Consider the following 19,923-nt stretch of genomic DNA (forward strand, 5'->3'; position numbering starts at 1 on the left):
CCCAAAAGCCGTATTGCTACGCTTCAGTCGTTAATGAATGCTGCCGCCAGACTGATTTTTCTCTGTAGTCGGTTCTCTCATACCTCACCCCTCTGTCAGGCCTTACATTGGCTTCCTGTATCCTATAGGAGGCAATTCAAGGTACTAATTCACACCTATAAAGCACTGAACAACTCTAGCCCCTCTTATATTTTCTCACAGATCCATAGGTATGCCCCTTTTCGGTCTCTCCGCTCTGCCCGTGACCTTCTCCTGTCCGTTGTCCGCACCCGTATGGCCAACTCACTCTTGCAGGACTTCTTGCGGGCGCCTCCCTGGAATAGCCTGCCTACCGCCATCAGACTCTCCCCTAGTCTCCAATCATTTAAGAAGTGCCTTTAAACCCATCTCTTTAGGAAAGCTTATGGCCTCTAAGACTAACCTCTACCTCACATACCTATCTCTTGCTCTCTCCTAAAGGGCAGCACTCTACTCTCTCCTCCAGTTCTGCTTCACTCCCACCTTATTTGACTGCTATTTCCTGCCCTTTAGTGTTTTACACCCCACCTCCTATAGCAGGGTCCTCTTCAACCTATCGTTCCTGTACGTTTTCTTGTCATTTCTATTTATAGTTAAATCCCCCTCTCATAATATTGTGAAGCGCTATGGAATCTGTTGGCGATAATAATAATAAATACACAGACACACAAACTGCCTGATACATACACACTACCTAATACATACACAGACACACAAACTGCCGGATACATACACACTACCTAATACATACACAGACACAGAAACTGCCGGATACATACACACTACCTAATACATACACAGACACAGAAACTGCCTGATACATACACACTACCTAATACATACACAAACACACAAATTGCCTGATACATACACACTACCTAATACATACACAGACACACAAACTGCCTGATACATGCACCAATGCACACACTGCCAAACACACACACTACTAAATACATACACGCAGCTAAATACACATACACACACAGGTTGCTAAATATACACGCACAGCCTGCTAAATACACACACACACACACACACATTGATAAATATACACTCACAGACTGCTAAATACACACACACAGAGATTGATAAATATACATGCACAAACTGCTAAATACACACACACACAGATTGATAAATATACATGCACAGATTGCTATTTACACACACACACACACAGACTGCTAAATACACACACACACATACTGATAAATATACACGGACAGACTGCTAAATACACACACACACATACTGATAAATATACACGGACAGACTGCTAAATACACACACACATAAACTGATAAATACATATAAACACACACAGCAAATATCCCTCTCTCGTTCCTTGAAAGCAGGCCATTTCAATCAACGTGGCACCTGCTGCCATGCTTTCATTCCTTTTGCTTCTTGTCATGTCGCACAGGGCAGGGGAACGGAAGCTCGTGGATGCTGCGCCACTGCGCTGCCCTGTTAATGTGGTTCAGTATGTGCCTGTATACCGGGTGCACGGGAGAACAGTGTAATTGTTGCTCCTGCTTACACCCAACAACTTGCCTTCCGAGCTGGAAGGGGAGCACATGTTGCGGGCAAGGACTAATCCCCTCTGTAGTGACATCCATAGATTTTATTAGGTGTAAAAAAAAAAAAAAAACTAATGGCGGCTGTAGGGCCAGGATTGAGATTAAATTGGAGAGCACAAGGAATAGCACGGCATGATGAAGGGCAGTCGGGTGGGGGGGCATGGTTGCTATGTGTGGAGAGCAGAAGAGCCTCCTGTTGGAGTTCTTATCAGCTCTCCCTTGTCAGTCAATTCTTCAGCATACAGTCTATGTTGAAGAATTGACCGACGGGTGGAAGAAAGATCTATTTTTAAATATTTTTTTCCTCCTTTCTATACATTTATTAACTCAATGTATAGATGACAAGTTATGCTCTTTAAAAGAGCATAGGTTGTAGATACCGTGACCGGTACCCTTTGAAATGTGACCTAATTTGATGCCCTCTGGACTGTATGTTTGGATGGATTACAGTGTTTCTGTGTTTTTATTTAGGATCCTGCATCCAGTGTGTCAGTATCATCTACCCTGCTCTGTGAGCAGTGATTGTGTAGTGGATGAATAGAGGTCATGGGACCAGGACTTGTACAGATCATTATACAGGGGAATTCAGCTCACGAGGGACCCAACCTTAACCATCAACAAGAAAACTGAACAAAACGTACAGTTTTGCAGTTCAGTTGGAAAAATTGTGTCCTGCAAAGTGGGGGGAGGAGATGTCAATTTTCTTATTTATTATGTTAATTTTATAACTATTTTTTTTTTCACTCTTATTAATGGTGCATTAGAAGGTTATTGAGGATATTGTTATTTTATTGTATTGCATTTTATTCACATTTGAGTATATGTTGGCTGTCTATTTATTGTTCCAGCGTGTGGTTTCCCCGAGAAGTATAAAATCACTGAGTGGAGACACTGTACATTAATTTAATCAAGATGTCAGAGACTCCCTGCTCCAGCGGAGACTTGGATCATTCCTGCAAAGCTGCATGTGCAACTATCCAGCCTGCGCCACCTTCACCGAACCTGGGTAAGTAAAGGGTTACATAAGTGTATGCTGTATAATTAATGGTGATTTCTATATGTCTTATGTGGTGGAATTGACTGTATGGGGATTGGAGATGAATGTGTTTGATGGGTTGGGTTCTCGATGTGTCTGATGAAGCGCATGTGAACAAGCAATGTGTTAAGCATGGAAGTATGTATATTTTTCATAGGAATTGTATGAGGGCTGCAAGAGTGCACTTGCAGTCTCATCATTACAATCAAAACAGTGAGATATATGGTCTGGGAAAGCATTTGAAGGGACACTATAGTCATCAGAACAACTACAGAGTCATTCAGACTCACCATAGAGATGCCTTGATTCAATGCATCTCTATGAGGAGATGATGATTGGTGCACCACCGCGTTTTGCTGCGTGTGTGCATTAGTCCCTCAATACTTTTCTATGGCAGAGCATTGGATTGGCTGAGATCGTCAATTTTGATTATTTCAGCCATGGAGGCAGAGCAGGGGTGGAGCCAGCCATGGCAGTCCCGCGCGGTGCAGGAAATAAGGTAAGTTTTCATTCTTTTTAAGTTGTAGGAAGCCTGGTAAAATTGTTTTTTTAACACTATAGTGTCTGGCAATATAGTGTTCCTTCAATTACCTATGGATTGGTTGGGTAACTTGTGTGTTGGGAATAACATAAATTAACCTAGATGAACTGATATGTGTCCCCAGCACTCTCCGGTGTTTCATACTGCTTCCTTGTGCCTAAATGGTAGTGGAGCACACATGACATATAATATATTATGTCATATCTCTGTGCTCTGTGTATATTATTAAAATACTGTTTAATATAACCCATTTATCAATTTTTGAAAGGAATTCGATTTTTTTCGTTAAATTAAGTAAATGTAAAAAAAAATATGAATAACTCATCCCTACCTTTAGTATATGACAGGATCCTTCAGCCATATACATGCACCTTGGGTCAGACAGTGTTTGAAAACAGACAGTCTCTATGGTTTTTCATGCTTCTGTGCAGGGAGTGGAGCAGGCAAGGTCAGAGAGACTGGTGTCTTTTTTTTATTCTATTTTCATGATGTTGGAGGCCATAGCAAGGAGACTCTGTTAGCACACACCCAGCCACAACTTGGTGTAGTGATCCCTCTAATTGTGTATGTACGGTGTAACGGATCGCCTGGCTCCCCGACTGGGTACCTCTATTGACGGATGCTCCTAGTGCTTACCGAGGGCTCCAAGCACTTCTCCAGATACCATAAGTACTGCAGTCCCCACGAACCGCCGCAGCTTGGTTGGGGTCTCGCCGTCTCCTACCCACCCTGGACCTAAGACAAGGCTCCAGGTTCCAGTGGGTGAACCTCTCTTCCTCAAGAGAGCGAAACAGGAAGAGCTCTTACAAGAGCTAGTGATTATTCAAGGGAGTATGAAGAGCATAGCAATCCCTTGTAGCAGTTTCCCCAATAAGAGACAGGACTCTAGATTGAGGGTGAAGTAGAACTGAAGGTTTATTGCCACAGCCTGGAATATATACAGTTTTTCAGGCCAGGGGCACACACCCTGGACCTGATGGAAAACAGGGACACAAGGAACATAAACCAATGGGAACAATAATTAGCAATGTAACACTCCCACATCCAGTCAGCAATCCCTCCCCTCTGCCTGTGATATAAATAAGGTAGATAATGGACTAACTCAATTACTCACAGGCAGAAAGCACACATTTTTACCCAAAGTACAGAAACACCCCAAAACTCCCAACATATCCCTGGATATCTCTGATCTGGAAGAACAACATATCCAAAAATCACCCAGATCAGAGCAGAGCAGGGGTACACAAAGTCTGTGAAAGTCACATTTGACCAACCGCACGCTTGATTTCATGCCCAAAAGAGTTCCAGAGAATTAGGCTGTGCGGACGGTCTATCTTCTCAGTCAAATAATGTTTTTAAATTGCACGAACGGATCCGTTCGTGTATAACTTTATTGGATGTATCTAGTTCGGTAGATTGTTTTTACTGAATAGCGCTCTGTTCGTGGGGATTTAGCCGAACGCACTGGGAGGTGGAAGTCCCAGCGGTGCTCGTGCCTTTGAGTGTCCGATTTTGGTTGCAGGCGTTTGACGGTAAAACACAGCTGACTGCGTTCGACTAAACAAGATGGCCTCCGCCACGTGTTCGTTCATATGAATGACGACCACCCAGCCGTTCGTCAGTTAAGCTGCGGTTTACCACAGCTTATGGGAGGTTAACAAGCAGCACACTCCACATACAGGGTGGTTAGTCATTCTGCATTTTGTTTGGCTACTTGAATAGCATTATCCTGGTTGTAATAGAAGCTTAATTCACCGAACCACTCAACGAATACACAAGGTAGAATACAAAATCCAAGCAATGAAGGAGAAAGATGCAATCCATGGACAGAGGGTTCTGTCACAAGTGCCTTAAAACCCAATAAGTTACAGGGCCCATAGTCTGCTGGCAAACAGGCCCCTCCAAAAACTCATGGCAAACTCCCTTGAAAAGGGGAGTTTGTCCCATACGGTATATGGCTGAAGGATCATGTTATATATACTAAAGGTAGGTAACAATATTTCTCATTATTCTAGATATACTACATTTAACAGAGAATCTATTTCTATTGAGAACTTCTTGAAATGAATATTATATAAAAAAAAATAGTGTTGAGGTGACAGTTTTTCAAACGGACAAAGAAGGACGCCTTCATTTTAGGGGTGCGGGCATGCCCTGTTCTGAGAAATTTTGTGTAACTTACTAATAACAATTAATGCAACTAAAATGTAATTTTCTTTTTTTTAAATTCTTTATTTTGTTGTGCGTAGGTTTTCAAACAAGGGGGTTTATGCTTGTGTGGACTATGTGTCCAGTTGGGTGTTTTTAAGGCAACCAGTCTTAGTGGTAGTATGACTCAAGTAGCGTCAGCGGAGTCCTACAGGTAACGATATAGCAACTTAAAATAAAAGGCATAATAAACATAATAAAACATAATAAATATAATAAAACATGAGACAGTGGTAGTAGCGTAATATTGGAGGCTTTTCCTCCATTGGGACGGGGATGGAGGGAAATATTAGTCCATCTTAATTAAATCTTGTGTTTTATCAACCGGTTAGTGTTCATGTGCCCAGTGCCCCCACTTCACTTGTTCCCGGGGTATCAGGAGAGGCGGTCATGCGTTCCATGCGTTCTCCTTGGTGTGTCGGGGTCTGGTGCTGCAAGCCGAGGGTTTTCAAAAATTTGGAGGCTTCCTCAGGCGATGAGAGGACGTGTGTTGTCCCTGCGCGGGTGACTTCCATAGACCCTCCTGCTCCCCACTTGTAGGCTATGCCTGCGGCACGTAGCTGTGTTGCTGTTGGACCGTATGATTTGTGCCACAGTAGTGTGGCCCTAGATAAGTCCTGATAGAAGGTTAGCTCTGTGCCTTCGAAGGGCAGTGGCGTTCGGTCTTTAAGCGCTGCCATAATATGAAGCTTGTCCTGAACTGTGACGCACCTTAAGATGACGTCTCGTGCTGCCGGTGTTTTCAGATGAGTGTAGGTCGGGAGCCGGTAGATGCCGTCTATGAAGATTTTCTTTGCAGCTGCGTGGGGGAGTATGCTGGCTAGAAGACGCCTTACGTAATGAGGCAGTTCTTCTGCAGTGATTGCATTTGGAATTCCCCTGATTTTGATGTGCATTCTCCTTTGTCTGTCTTCTATGGTCGCCATTTTAAGTGCCATAAGTTTTTGGTGATGCTGTATAGTTAGAACCTGTTGCTCTGTAGTAGTTACCCTATCCGTAACCAGTTGTACCTCTGTCTTGAGGAGGGCAGTGTCAGCTGCTAAAAGCTTGTGGATGTCAGCAAGCAGGAGTTTGAGGTCTCCCTTAGTGGCTGGTGCTGCATCTTCAGGGGAGTCAGGCTGCTGTACCTGCGCTGGCCGTGTAGCCTGGGGGGTCTCCTGTCCCCTCCGCTCCTGGTGGGAAGCGTGAGCTGGCTCCTGTTCTCCGCCCGCGGGCATGGGAGCGGGGCGCGGCGGCGCCGGGCGTTGCAGCAGCGCGCCGATATCCCCTCCATCAGGCGCTGGTTTTTGGGATCTGCGTCCCATTGCAGGTATGAGCGCCGGCGTTTCAGTGGGTGAGGGGGGTGGTGGAGGTCCTACCCTCTCTGCTCGCGGCCGGAACAGAAATTCCTCCAGGTCCCGGATCACTGGCGAGGTGTAGGCCCCGGTTTTGCGTTTCCGCTTGGGGAGTTTGTGGGGCTGCAAAAAAGGCATCTGCCGGTGCCTCTTGCCTTGCTGGTTCTGATTATGTGGGTTGTAGGGCTGGATGGGTGCCCGTTTCGTGGATTTTGCCTGGATTAAGTTGTAGGTTCGGGAGAGATGAAAAATGGCGTCTGGTGCCGTGTGCTAGCAGGCTCCGCCCCCTGAAATGTAATTTTCAAACAAGAACAATGTATCTTATTCATACAGACTGATTTCTAAACACACTTATTATAGTTTAAAGACGGATTACGGTGGGTATTATAGCCGTGGAGCTCTGTTATACTCTCGGAAACAATAACAATATGGAGCTCCTACAAAAGAGTGACAGAAAAGTGGGACAGAGCGAAATTGGGTTAAAAATAGGGACTGTGCCTCCTACATAGGGGACACTTTGCAGGTATGAGTGAGTGAGAAATTCACAAACTTCCTGCATTTCAGATACCTTTGGTGGCTCACAGTGTCTACTTTAACATATACCTGAATGCAGGTCTATGTCCAAGTAGGATGGTTTTCCCAACACCAGAGGTCAGCACTGTGCTTGCCTAAACAAAACAAAAAGTTTGTGAAAGGCCGCCATTTGCACGGAGTCCACTATGTATTGCTTTCTGATCTAAGCCATGGGCTTCAGCAAAATGGCCGCCATATTATTGCCAGGTAAAGTAAACTATTAGGGCTCGCGCTTGCGCGTTGGAGCGAGCGAGCTGGTACTGGTGACGTTTGTCAGGCACGGACCAATAGCAGTCTGCCTGCGTATACTGAGCAGCCAATGGGAAGAGAGCGTTGGTGTCGGTGTGCAGCGGGCAGCTGACTCCGCTCTGATGGCGGCTGGCTGCCATGGTTCCGGTATGCACTGATTGAGCGAACTCCCACTCCCATTGGACATGGCGGAGGATAAGTCGGAGCCCAGCCCGCCGCCGCTCCTGGTTTTCCTGGAGCCTGCTGCCGAGCTGGAAGGGGCCTCCGCCCCGCTCTCCGTGATGGCTCCGCAGGACAAGGTGCTCCCCGGCGGGGCAGTCCGCTTTTTCTCGGACCGGGAGGAGGACGAGGCCGGGGAGGAGGAGCCGCTGCTGAAGAGGAGCTCGGTCACTTCCCCCAAGGCAGCCCGGACAGGGAGACCGAGACTGAGCTCGTCATCCGAGCGGGACAGCCTCACCTGTACGGGTAACCCTGGACTCCCACTCACAGCACGCTCAGCTCACTGCCACCGCCTCCTGCACGCACTGCCCCGGTAGTGTTTGCAATAACGGCCTGTCCGGTATCTGAGTGTCCTGTGTGGACTCCCAGCATGCTCAGCCAGCCATGGTCAGACCAGCCTTTTACAGGAATCTATGTATCGTAGTGTAACTCCTAGCATGCTCAGCCAGCCATGGTCAGACCAGCCTTTTACAGGAAGCCATGTATCGTAGTGTAACTCCCAGCATGCTCAGCCAGCCATGGTCAGACCAGCCTTTTACAGGAATCCATGTATCGTAGTGTAACTCCCAGCATGCTCAGCCAGCCATGGTCAGACCTACATTTTACAGGGCTCTGTGTAGCATGGTGTAACTCTCAGCATGCTAAGCCATGGTCAGACCTGCCTTTTACAGGGATCTGTGTATCAAGGTGTAACTCTCAGCATGCTCAGCCAGCCATGTTCAGATCTGACTTTTACAGGGTTCTGTGTAGCATGGTGTAACTCCCAGCATGCTCAGCCTTGTTAGTATTTGTTGTTCCTAGGGATCTGTATAGCATAGAGCAGGGGTAGGCAACCTACGGCACTAGTGCCGTGCACGGCACTCGAGGTGTCTTTGCACGGCACTCAAGGCTGCCAGAGCCAAACAGGCTCTGGCCTATCAGGAGTCCCAGTAAAACTTCAGATATCTGCTAATCCGAAAAGGTGGTGAAGGTCAATCCTCAGTTTATGCATTGCAGCACATAGAGGAAGTGACCTCAGATCACCTCCTCCCAGCACTTGTGAATGGGAATCCACACTGTAGTAGAGCAGCTCGCAGTTGCTGTTGCAGCTCCTGTCCTTGACATGTACCTGGCCGGCCTAGTCTCCACTGGAAGCCACCCACACTGCTAGATATACACAGAAATGCAGAATAACCCTCCCCTCATACAAATAATACGTACAGCCCACACACAAACATACACACAATCCGCACAAACGAAACACCACTAACAATCCACATACATGCACACAATCCCACATGCAATACCCCAAACAGCCCCCACACACTACCAAACACACACTGTGACATATCCATCCCCACTCACACAATTCCACAAGCAGCCCCCATACACAGCCCACATTTATATGTATCATGCACAATACCATAAACTACTCATGAACATATACAATATAATAGCTCATATACGCAGGGCCGTCTTTAACGCGGGGCAAACTGGCCAGCTGCTCCGTGAGCTCTGCTGGCCTCAACTATTTCTAACCCTCTGGCCGGTAATCCGCACACTAAGGAGGCCCACCGGGTGGCTCATGCACAAAGGACCACCCGGTGGGCTTCTGTCAGCAGGGGCCCGGTTGCACGCTGAGGCACTTTAACAGCGCAAGCAGGCCCTTTGCTTTTCGGCAGCAGGCTGGGAGGAAGTGACGGCCACGCATCACTTCCTCCCACAAAGAGAGGAGCGCGCAGGAAAGAAGAGTAGGCAGATTGGAGGGGGGCTGGCCAAGAGCGCTAGACCCCAACTCCCAACACCTTCAGCCACCAGCAGGAAAGGTAGGAAACTGGAGGGTGGGTTTTAAAGTTTATGTCTGTGTCAGTATGTCTGTCAGTGTGTGTGTGTCATCTGTGTGTGTCATCTGTGTGTGTCAGTATGTTTGTGTGTCAGTATGTGTCAGTATGTCTGTGTGTCAGTATATCTGTGTGTGTGTGTCCGCATGTGTGTGTGTCAGTATGTGTCAGTATGTCTTTGTGTGTGTCAGTATATCTTTGTGCATGTCAGCATGTCTCTGTGTGTGTCAGTATGTCTGTGTGTGTGTGTGTGTATCTGTGTGTGGGCACATTTCAGTGTGTATATATCTCTGTGTGTGTGTATATGTGCATACATCTCAGCATTCACACACTAACACTACACACAAATACACCCCTGCATTCAAATAATAACACTACATACAAACACATGTCTGTGTTACACACCAAAATTATATGTAAATACACCCCTGCATTCAAAAACCAACACTACACAAATACATGCTTGCAATCACGCCAGCACCACATACAAACATATTCCATACAAAAACCTGTTTACATTAAAACACACACAAACTGCTTAGTGCTAAATACAGACCTGCAAACATGGGTAAATGATAGAGCCCCAGCTGTCAATGCATTTCTGGAGTTGCACGACAGATGGGGATCTACCTTTTTAATCACCCAGGCAACAGGGAGACCCCCCAAAATTCTTGCACCTCTCTACTTTAGGTCCGCCACTGCGTTGAGGTGGAGGACGTGATTGCATGCCTGGGGAAGGGGTACAGGGTCCAGGGGGCCCCAAGCAAATGCTTTGCCCAGGGTCCAGTTACTATTAAAGACGGCCCTGCATATACGCACAAATACAACGATACAAAGCAATTACAGTAAAAATAACATAAGCAGAATACGGCAGCATACACACCACAATAAAAAAAAAAAAATAAGACCGGCACGCTACGGGACATCACATTCCTATATCGGCACAGTGCTGCTAAAAGGTTGCCTACCCCTGGCATAGAGTATGCTCATAACTATATTTAGCATTGCCTAGGGATTCTCCTGTATGTGTAGCTTATGGTCTCTATGTATTAACTACTGGTTTGTAGCTGTCACTCCACCTGTTATGAACTGAATCTATTCTGATGTCTGTCATTAGAAAATGTAGTTCTACTGTAGGTTTATCACTGGTGTAAAAAAGTGTTCTTCAAAAAGGTGCTACCTCTCTGACAACTCTTACCATGATATTTACACCAGCTGAGGTGTTGGGGCAACTGTAACATGGAGGGGTGCAAAACCAAGGAGCTGGCTAGACTCCTAAATATATACATATAGGAGAAAACAAGGGTTTGGCTGCACTCACCTAAACATACTTAAATGGGGTGCTGCTGGGGGCCAATAAGTACAGTAAAAATGAAAATCCTGCGCACTCGCTTATCTACTAAACAGTTATTTTAGTGCTGAACAATTTTGTTAGTTTTATTGGGGTTGTAATAGTAACCATAGCTGGACAAACTAGCTGTTTAGCCCATCAAATCATGAAGTAGGTGCTTGCTATGAAATTATCAGCATATAGCATTGTGAAATCTTTGTTATTTCTTGTCATCTGGATGTTGTAAGTAATTTTGCATCACCAGATGACAATCCGCCAAGTGCCCTTTAAATGGGGCGGGGGTGGGGGAAAAGGGGCAAAAAAATATCCTAGCAGGTACCAACTTTGTCACAGAACACAAGTCTACTGGCCAGTAACAAATTCCTCACAATAATGAGCTGGAGGTGTTACCTAAAGAGTCAGCTTCTTTTAAGTGCATGGCTAGCCCAGTATCTGCCTCAAATTTAAAGCACACCTCTTTTGTGCTTCTTGGAGCAGGTACCACCATATTCCACAGTGCCTGTATTGGGAAGGAATGAAGGTTCATAACTTTCATGATGCGGTATGTGTACACATGCACAAGGCATGGTGTGGTCATTTCCAACATATTGCAACGTGTGCCAGTACAGCCTTGCATGTGATGTAAACTAAAAAATAAGTTATAGTTTACATTACAGAATGCCCAAAAGACTGCATGTTATTGACAAAAGCAGTGTATCAAGCTTTAAGGTTGAAATGTTGCCTTTAACATTGGAAACAATTAGACCCTTTTTATGTCAGGAATGTTATTTTTGTGGTTTCTTAAAACCCATTAACCCCTCCAGTCCCAGCTCCTAGTGGTTGATTTTACTTTACAATACATACAAAATTAAAGTGGATCTGTTCCCTCAAGCTTGCTTTTCTCCAATTGCTGCTTTTTTTTTTTTTTAACATAAGACCAGGTAGGGACTACTTTATCTTATGTATTTTTCCTACATTTGTCAATCTTCACAAAGGAGGTGGAGCTTTCTGTAAGATCCCCCCTTTATTGTCACAATTGTCAAGCATAGGAAAAATACCTAAGACAAAATGTTTTTTTTTTTTTTTTTTAATTCTTTATTTTTGCAGTGCAGGTGTGTACAAACAGTTATGTCATGCCACAACAGCAGTTGACACAAACATCTTAATACATAGCTTACATTTGAGATGGCATTCAGTTAAAACTTGCACAATTTTTGGGATTATAATGCTTGACGAAGAAATGTGTTGCAAGAACAATTTTATATGTTAAACAAGCTAGTGACATGGAGCTTGGTAGGTACAGTGTTGGTTATTCAGGCTATAGGTGCTCCTGGTAATATAGGGTTACATGCTCGAGTAGAGGCCTAGGTACTGGTTGCACATACCCTGTAAGGTCAAGGGGACTATGCCTATGAGTGGTGTAGCGGGTTTTACCCCTGTGTCGCTTTAAGTTCGTAGGGTATGTGAGCTTTTAACAAGAAATGTTTCCAGAGGGGGAGACCCTGCTGGGCTTCTGATAACGAAACTTGCTTGTCGTATTTGCTGTGTCTAAGTACCTGGCTATGTGTGTATTAACAGGCTAGTGGTGGGTCTAATCCCTGGAGCGCCTGGAGTGTAATTAAACATAAGTAAAGTAAATAAATGAATACAAGTAAATAAATGCAGGCAACAGAGAATCGGTCAAAGATAAATTTAACTATGTGACAGTATGGTCTGTCTTGGTACCGGCAGGCTGGAATATGGCAGCAAGTCCTTAGGGGGACATGGGTACATTGCTCGGGGACATGTGGCACTGTCAGCCAATGCCTCGGCTCGGCAGAGCCATACCATCCCTGGAAGCTCTTGGGTTCGCCTGAATGCTTTTCCATGGCAGTTTAAGGTGTGGGTTGCGCCTGGCTTGTCTCTCGTCCATGGCCTCCCTGAAGGTTAGCATCGCTGCTCCCTGGGTCTTTGGAGTGGGTGTAAGTCCTTCTTCCCTGAGGGGCGTCTGCGGTTCTGGGTGGACGTCTGTCTTCTGGTTGGTCTGTGTTTCTGCCTCTGTATGGGGCGTCTGTGGTGTGAGGCCTTGCCTGCTCTCAGCCTTGGTGGGCTAGGTACTTGCGGCTGGGGTGTTTGGTGGGTGGTTGTGCCTGATGGGGCCCTGTACACCTCCTCGCTTGTTCTCTTCTGTTTGCTCATCTTTCCCCCAGCTGCTGCTTGTGCTCGTACCTTTAGTTGCCGCCAGAAACGGGTAAATATCTCGTCGAGATGTTGTATCATGCGGTATTGTTGCGCACCCGTCTTGTTCGGCTGCCTCTTGCCTCGTGGGTAAGGTACATCCGCCATTTTGGGCGTCAGTGTCCTCATTCAGATTTGTGCGGTATCTGCTGCCCGCCATTAGCAGAGTGTCCTGCTTCTGCGTCCGGTGAGCGGACGTCCCTCCTGACTCAGCCTTGCGTAGGCCGCAAGCCTCGGTATGGCAGATTGGCTGTGCTGATGCTCGTGGAATGTACTATTCGATGCTGCAGCCGCTCCCCGTTGTGGGTTTGGTGGTCGGCGGTCTGTATGTGTGTTTGGCTGGGCACAATACCCCGTTTATTTCCCCCAGGCATGGGAGCTCTTGCTGACAAAATATGTTTTAAAGAGAAATAGATCAGAAATGAAGAACCGGTTCTCGAAGAGGAAATGCTAAGAGAAAAGTGAGCTTGCAACAGAGCCACTTTAAATACTACTAATAATAACTGTAAAAAAAGAAGCATATTGTTTCTGTAATTTTAACGTGAAACATTTCTGCTTCTCACCTGCAGCCATCTTATGAGAATATTTCATTTTTATGTTGATATATAGCACATTCCACAGGTCACACCTTTCAGTCTACAGCAGTGAATGGTAAACCCTGTGAATGGGAACATATTTACATAGTAGATAAGCAGTTCTAGAAAGACCTGAATGACTAAGTAAACATAGATGTGCACATACCCACGTGAATAATAATGGGGGGGAGAATGGTGGTGTGTACAATGATTTTTTTTGATTTGGGACATGTTTGTTTTATTGTACAGTGTTGGTGTCTGATGCATCTGCTGCAGTGAATTAATGATTGAAGTTGATGAGTTATAGTATAGTGGTGGATAAAGGCAAGTGCTTCTCACCAACCTCAAACTTTCGTTTGCACAGTAGTCCCAGCACCAAACACATCTGTTTTTGTGCTCGAGTCTTGGTTGCCTCTCCCCTGCTACTTCAGCTCAAACTATTCGTCAATTTATCATTAGACTGCGCACTTTGATTCCTGGCGCATACCACCCACTGTATTGGTTATGGTGGCTAAAATGTCACTTTAAAATCGTCTGCAAGCTTTCATCTAGAAAAGGAAATATTTACATGTGCAGTCTTGGCTCTACATCCTTTACAGCTCGTTGTAGACGTTCTGCTGTAACAAGTCTTTGGGCTGTCCCACCCTGTTTGCGTCAGACAGGTTTTGAGTGATTTGACAAAGTCTCCCACCCTGGGTAATTTTAAAGGCTAATATCACAAAGCTAACTGGCCCAAAAGTCCAGTCTATCATGGCCTTCTTAAAATCTGAAGACTCTCTGTAGTCTACTGAGGGTGGGTTGGTATAGTGCCCAAAGACTTATTGAACCACAATCGCTATGACAGTCTTTAGTGGTTATGGTGTTTGGTGTACCTTTTTTAATGAAAATAAATCCGCACATGCAACCAAAACAGATGATGTGTAACCCAGATATGACTGTATTACAAAACCCCTTGGTGCTGGCTGTAATTGTGACAGATGTGTTGCCGGCAGGGCCGGTGCTAGGATTTTTAGTTACACAGGCAAAGATGCATTTTGGCGCCCCCAACCCTCATTAAAAAAAAAAATGCATCTTCACCTGTGTGTCTTTCCTCCCAAGCCACAGGCACACAGGCATCATTTTCAGTCACACAGTCAAAGTCATACAGGTACACTGTCATACAAAGACAGCAATAATCATACAGAGATATACATGCATACAGAGACATGCAGGCATATAAAGACATACATGCATACAGAGGCATACCGTCATACAGACAGACAGGCATACAGAAACATACATACAAAGACATTCAGGCACAGACATACAGGCATAAAGAAACATACATACAGAGACATACAGGCATGCAGACACATACATACAGGCATACAAAGACATACACACATACAGATGCATGCATACAGAGACATAACGTCATAAAGACACATACATATAGACAGGCATACAGACACATACATCCAAAGACATTCAGGCACAGACATACAGGCATAAAGAAACATACATGCAGATACATACATACATACAGGCATACAAAGACATACACACATACAGATACATGCATGCATACAGAGACATAACGTCATACAGACACATACATATAGACAGGCATACAGACACATACATCCAAAGACATTCAGGCACATACATACAGGCATAAAGAAACATACATACAGAGACATACAGGCATGCATACAGAGACATAACGTCATACAGACACATACATACATACATACATACATACATACATACATACATACAGAGGCATACCGTCATATACATACATACATACATGCATACATGCATACAAAGACATACAGGCATACAGAGACACACAGACACACACATACGTACATACAGAGACATAAAGGCATACAGTTACATACGTACATACAGAGACAAACATACATCCAGTTACATACATGCATACAGAGACATATATACAGACATTCAGAGACATACATCCAGTTACATACATGCATACAGAGACATACGTACAAGACATACAGGCATACACATACATACATACATACATACATACATACATACATACATACATACATACATACATACATAAAAATACACACACTGACAGACGCACATACTCACATGCGCACACACACACTGACATACACACTCGCACACACCGACAGACACACAAACTCATAGACACACTTACACACACACTGACATGCACACATACTCACATACACACTCACATACACACTCACATGCACATACACACACACAGTAATTAATAATAAATTAAATTTAAATGTCCCACCCAGCCTCCCTACCTGGAGAGCTGGCGTGGGTCTCTCATTGGTGGTCCAGTGGGGCTGCTGGGAGGCGTGCGGCTGAAGTGGATTAGGAGGCGGCTCCCTCGCAGGCTGTTTTCTGATGCCGCGGGAGCCGGAATATGACGTCATATTCCGGCTCCCACGGCATCAGCAAAAGGCGCGCGAGGGAGCCGGTCAGAGAGATCAGAGCTCCCTCGCCTCCTCCTAATTCAGTTCAGCCGCTCCGCTCCGGGGATCCAGGAGGTGACCAGGCAGGAGGGAGCACTTCCCTCCTGCCGGTCACTGGAATTTTGCGCGCCCTAAGGCGGCCGCATGGAAAATATTTCTAAGAGATATGTAAACTAAGAGAGAAATAATTATAGATTATTGCACTCCACTTCATTTTGTAATATGTGTTTTATCCTGAAGTCTCTAAAAACTCCTTACTGTTAACACTTAAAATACTTGTTGTATCTAAGGCTATGGGTGTTGACTGGAAACTAGTGCTCCTACCTTATTCTGGATGTTGTACTTGTATGTTGTATCTGACATGTGCCCATTGTTTGTAGATAGTCAGAATTAAAGCTGTGAATCTACAACTGAGATACAGTTAGATTTTGTATTGTTAAGGGCACTTCTTTAACCCCTTAAGGACACATGACATGTGTGACATGTCATGATTCCCTTTTATTTCAGAAGTTTGGTCCTTAAGGGGTTAAGGGCCACTAAAGTCACCAGACTATACATTTTGTTCTGCAATGTTTGCTGTAAACACTGCCTTTTCAGAGTAAAGGCAGTGTTTACATTACGGCCTTTTGTTTGCATTACTGCCTAGGGATACCTCCAGTGGCAGTCACTCAGACGGCCAACGGAGGTGCTTCCTGGGTCACTGCTGCATAACATGACATTCAGCATCTCCACATTCTGTATGGAGACGCTAAACTCCCGCCCCCCCTCGAGATACATTGATTCAATTAATCTCTGATTGGTCAGGGTGGTGTCTGGATCTACTCCTGTCCTGCCTCCTTGGCAGAGATTATCTGAATTGACCATTTCAGCCAATCCAACTATTTCCTTTGTTTGTAATTCTTGACCCTATAGTGTTCCCCTAAGTTATTTCTCCTCTGCATAATTGATTTACTACAACCCCATTCTGGGCCATAGAGCTATAAACAAGAGGTGTTTAAGTGCACCAATTATGCAGCTTTTGTGCATTTTGACTTTTATATATTTTTTTCTTCCCCTTTTCTGAGCAACAATGCTTTGTCCTCTAAATATAATTTGCATTATTCACCGTAACAACTCTGCATGGTTGTGTAAGGTGCAGTAAGACACTGTTACTCTGCGGAGTGTGGTTGATTGCAGATATTTGCAAACACAAGCTGCAGCTGTAAGACTACCAACTTGACTCTTGGATGTATCCGGCATTCTTCTTTTTACTTTCTTGGTTTCCTGCACTAGTTGTTTTATGCAGTTTATGAGGCTGTGAGCATAGTTTCTTCTCTGACCTTATTTCCCAGGCATACAAAGCAGCTCAGAGCAAATACTTTGTAATGTTTGTTTATTGCTCTGCCCCCTGAATAATGTAAACCATCAATAAAACTGGAAATAGAGGGAATATGTTGTATAAAAGATCCTTCATAAATGATGTAGCGCATATGAATAAGTATCACTTTGTGAATGCATCCTTGCTTGCCCAATTCCATCTAAATATTCTAACAATATGTTTGGTTTTGATTGCATTTCTGGTTGGGTTTATGTGTTAACACATTTTGTAACTTTTAAATATGTAACCTTCTATATTTTCAATTATCCCTTATCTTTCCATTCAGGCCACAGTGGGACTGGCGAGTTGAATGTCTTCATCGATGATGTAGAATTTGCGGATATAATCCACAGGGCAGAACTAGCCATTGACAGTGGGGTTCTCCCGGACAGGATTTCTCAGGGCTCCAGTGGAAGCTACTTTGTTAAGGATCCAAAAGAGGTGGGTGCAGTGTAATACTGTGACTAGTAACAAAGCAAAATTACTAGTGTTTTGCACTATATTACACTTTACCAATTGCATTGCTCGTGCTGTGCTGTCTTGATTATTTTATTTTTGTAACACACCGTGCTGTATTCGATTCTTACTTGGTAACACAAACTTGGCTATTAGACCCTACAAAGCCCAGGCTTTGCCAGTATTGTAGTTGTAAGAGCATTATGGGAGATGTAGTCCACAACATCTGGAGTGCCAAAGGTCGTCTACCCTAGCCTATAGTTTTCTGTCTAGCAACATCAACCTCAACTGTTTGTCATTTTAATATCTGTTTTGTGTTTTTATTTTATTTTTTCCTTCTGTTTACAAAGGGTAATTAGGCTTGAGACATGGTACTTTATTAGGCTTTGGAAAGTGTATCCAGGAAGTAGAGTAAGGTGACTAAATTGAAGACCGAATATTTTTTTTTATTTTTTTATCCTTCAGAATGACCACAAAATCCCATCAAATAATTGTATGGCGACTTTGAACCCGATTTTACTAGGTGGTGGTTGAGGTGTCTTATATTTTTTTTTTTTGTTCTCCCCTCTTTCATGTGTAAGTGGCCACTATGGAATTGCATCAAGAGTCAAACACTTGGTTACATTTAATAATGTAGAGGCTTGTAAGAGCATGTAATGTTGGTAGCCAATCAGATTCTCTAACCGCTTTCTACTGTGCATATAACCAATTACAACACTCTGTGTGATTTATGGTCACTCTAAATTAAGACCTTTTCAGGATTTACATTAATAAAGACTACTAACTTTTTTTTCACCCTCTATTTTCTCTTTCTAGAAAATCATTGGGGTGTTCAAACCAAAATCCGAAGAACCTTATGGTCACCTTAATCCAAAGTGGACTAAATATTTTCACAAGATTTGTTGTCCGTGCTGCTTTGGTCGTGGCTGCCTTGTGCCTAACCAGGGATATCTCTCTGAGGCAGGTGCCTATCTAGTGGATCAGAAGTTGGGATTGGGTGTTGTACCAAAAACCAAGGTAAGGAAACTTATTTTGATCCCTTTAATAAGGGTTTTGCCTTTACGTTATGCAATTTATGTAAATCAAGGGTTATTCTTCTTCCTCTTTCCTTTAGTACATATTTAGCATTTTAAATTGATTCTTAAAGGGACACTATAGGCCCCCAAACAGCCTATAGCTTAAAGGGCTACTATAGGTGGCAGGAATACAAAACTGTTTTCTTGGCACTGTGGCTCCCCCCCTTTTATTTTTTATTTTTTTTATTTTTTTTTATAATTACTCTAGCTACAGTCCCAGTACATGAAATATGAGAGTAATAGGAGACTCTGGCATTATTCAACACTAGTAAAATATCAGCTGTTTTATATATGGCTTGTATGTAGATTAAAGGGAAACCCCACTGCCCAAATACAGAATAAACAAAAATAATTGTTTAAAAGACATAATGAAAATCTGCATGGATTTAATTATGCATGTTGTGGTGTGTGTTTATTTTTATTTTTTTTATTTATATGGAGGGGTATAACAAAACTTGCAATTCTATTGTCTGCTGCCTTTTGCAAATTTTCCTATTCTTCCTCATCCCAGGCTTCATGTGGCTGTTCAATCAGACTTTCCAATGTAGCTCAATGAGAAGTCTTTGTAAGGCTGGCATTGACCTCTTGAGTTTAGCTACTCTGAGGTAACCAAACCCAGGAAGTAACAGGACCTGTTGTCTGCTTGAAACCCAGGGGGTGTAACCAGGTTATTTTTATAAAAGTGTACATTTTTATAGAAATCTGCTATTTATTTATTTGTGATAGGGCACACCAAGCTTTTCACAAGCTAAAGTGTTTTAGGGGTCTGGAGTGTACAAAATGCTTATATGGATTATACATTCTATAATGTGAGCTGCATATGCAGGCCCATTGTTTAATAAAATGTGGTTATTTTATTTTTTAAG

General features: G+C 44.0%; 1 protein-coding gene across 3 annotated transcripts in view; it reads left to right on the top strand.

The window, feature by feature from the left end:
- The window catches only part of PI4K2B (phosphatidylinositol 4-kinase type 2 beta), a 39,852-nt gene that overhangs the window by 7,723 nt on the left and 12,206 nt on the right, over positions 1 to 19,923 (top strand). The window contains exons 2-4 of one of the 3 annotated variants that reach the window (XM_063457842.1): positions 2,450 to 2,607; positions 17,812 to 17,966; positions 18,798 to 18,998. In XM_063457842.1, the coding sequence (XP_063313912.1) occupies positions 2,514 to 2,607; positions 17,812 to 17,966; positions 18,798 to 18,998 (450 nt within the window). In that variant the 5' untranslated portion in view covers positions 2,450 to 2,513. Of the gene's footprint in view, positions 1 to 2,449; positions 2,608 to 7,611; positions 8,008 to 17,811; positions 17,967 to 18,797; positions 18,999 to 19,923 lie in introns of those variants that run through there. The other 2 variants (XM_063457840.1, XM_063457841.1) reach the window with 2 other exon arrangements.

This window comes from Pelobates fuscus, chromosome 6, assembly GCF_036172605.1.
Source record: "Pelobates fuscus isolate aPelFus1 chromosome 6, aPelFus1.pri, whole genome shotgun sequence".
Classification (NCBI taxonomy): domain Eukaryota; kingdom Metazoa; phylum Chordata; class Amphibia; order Anura; family Pelobatidae; genus Pelobates; species Pelobates fuscus.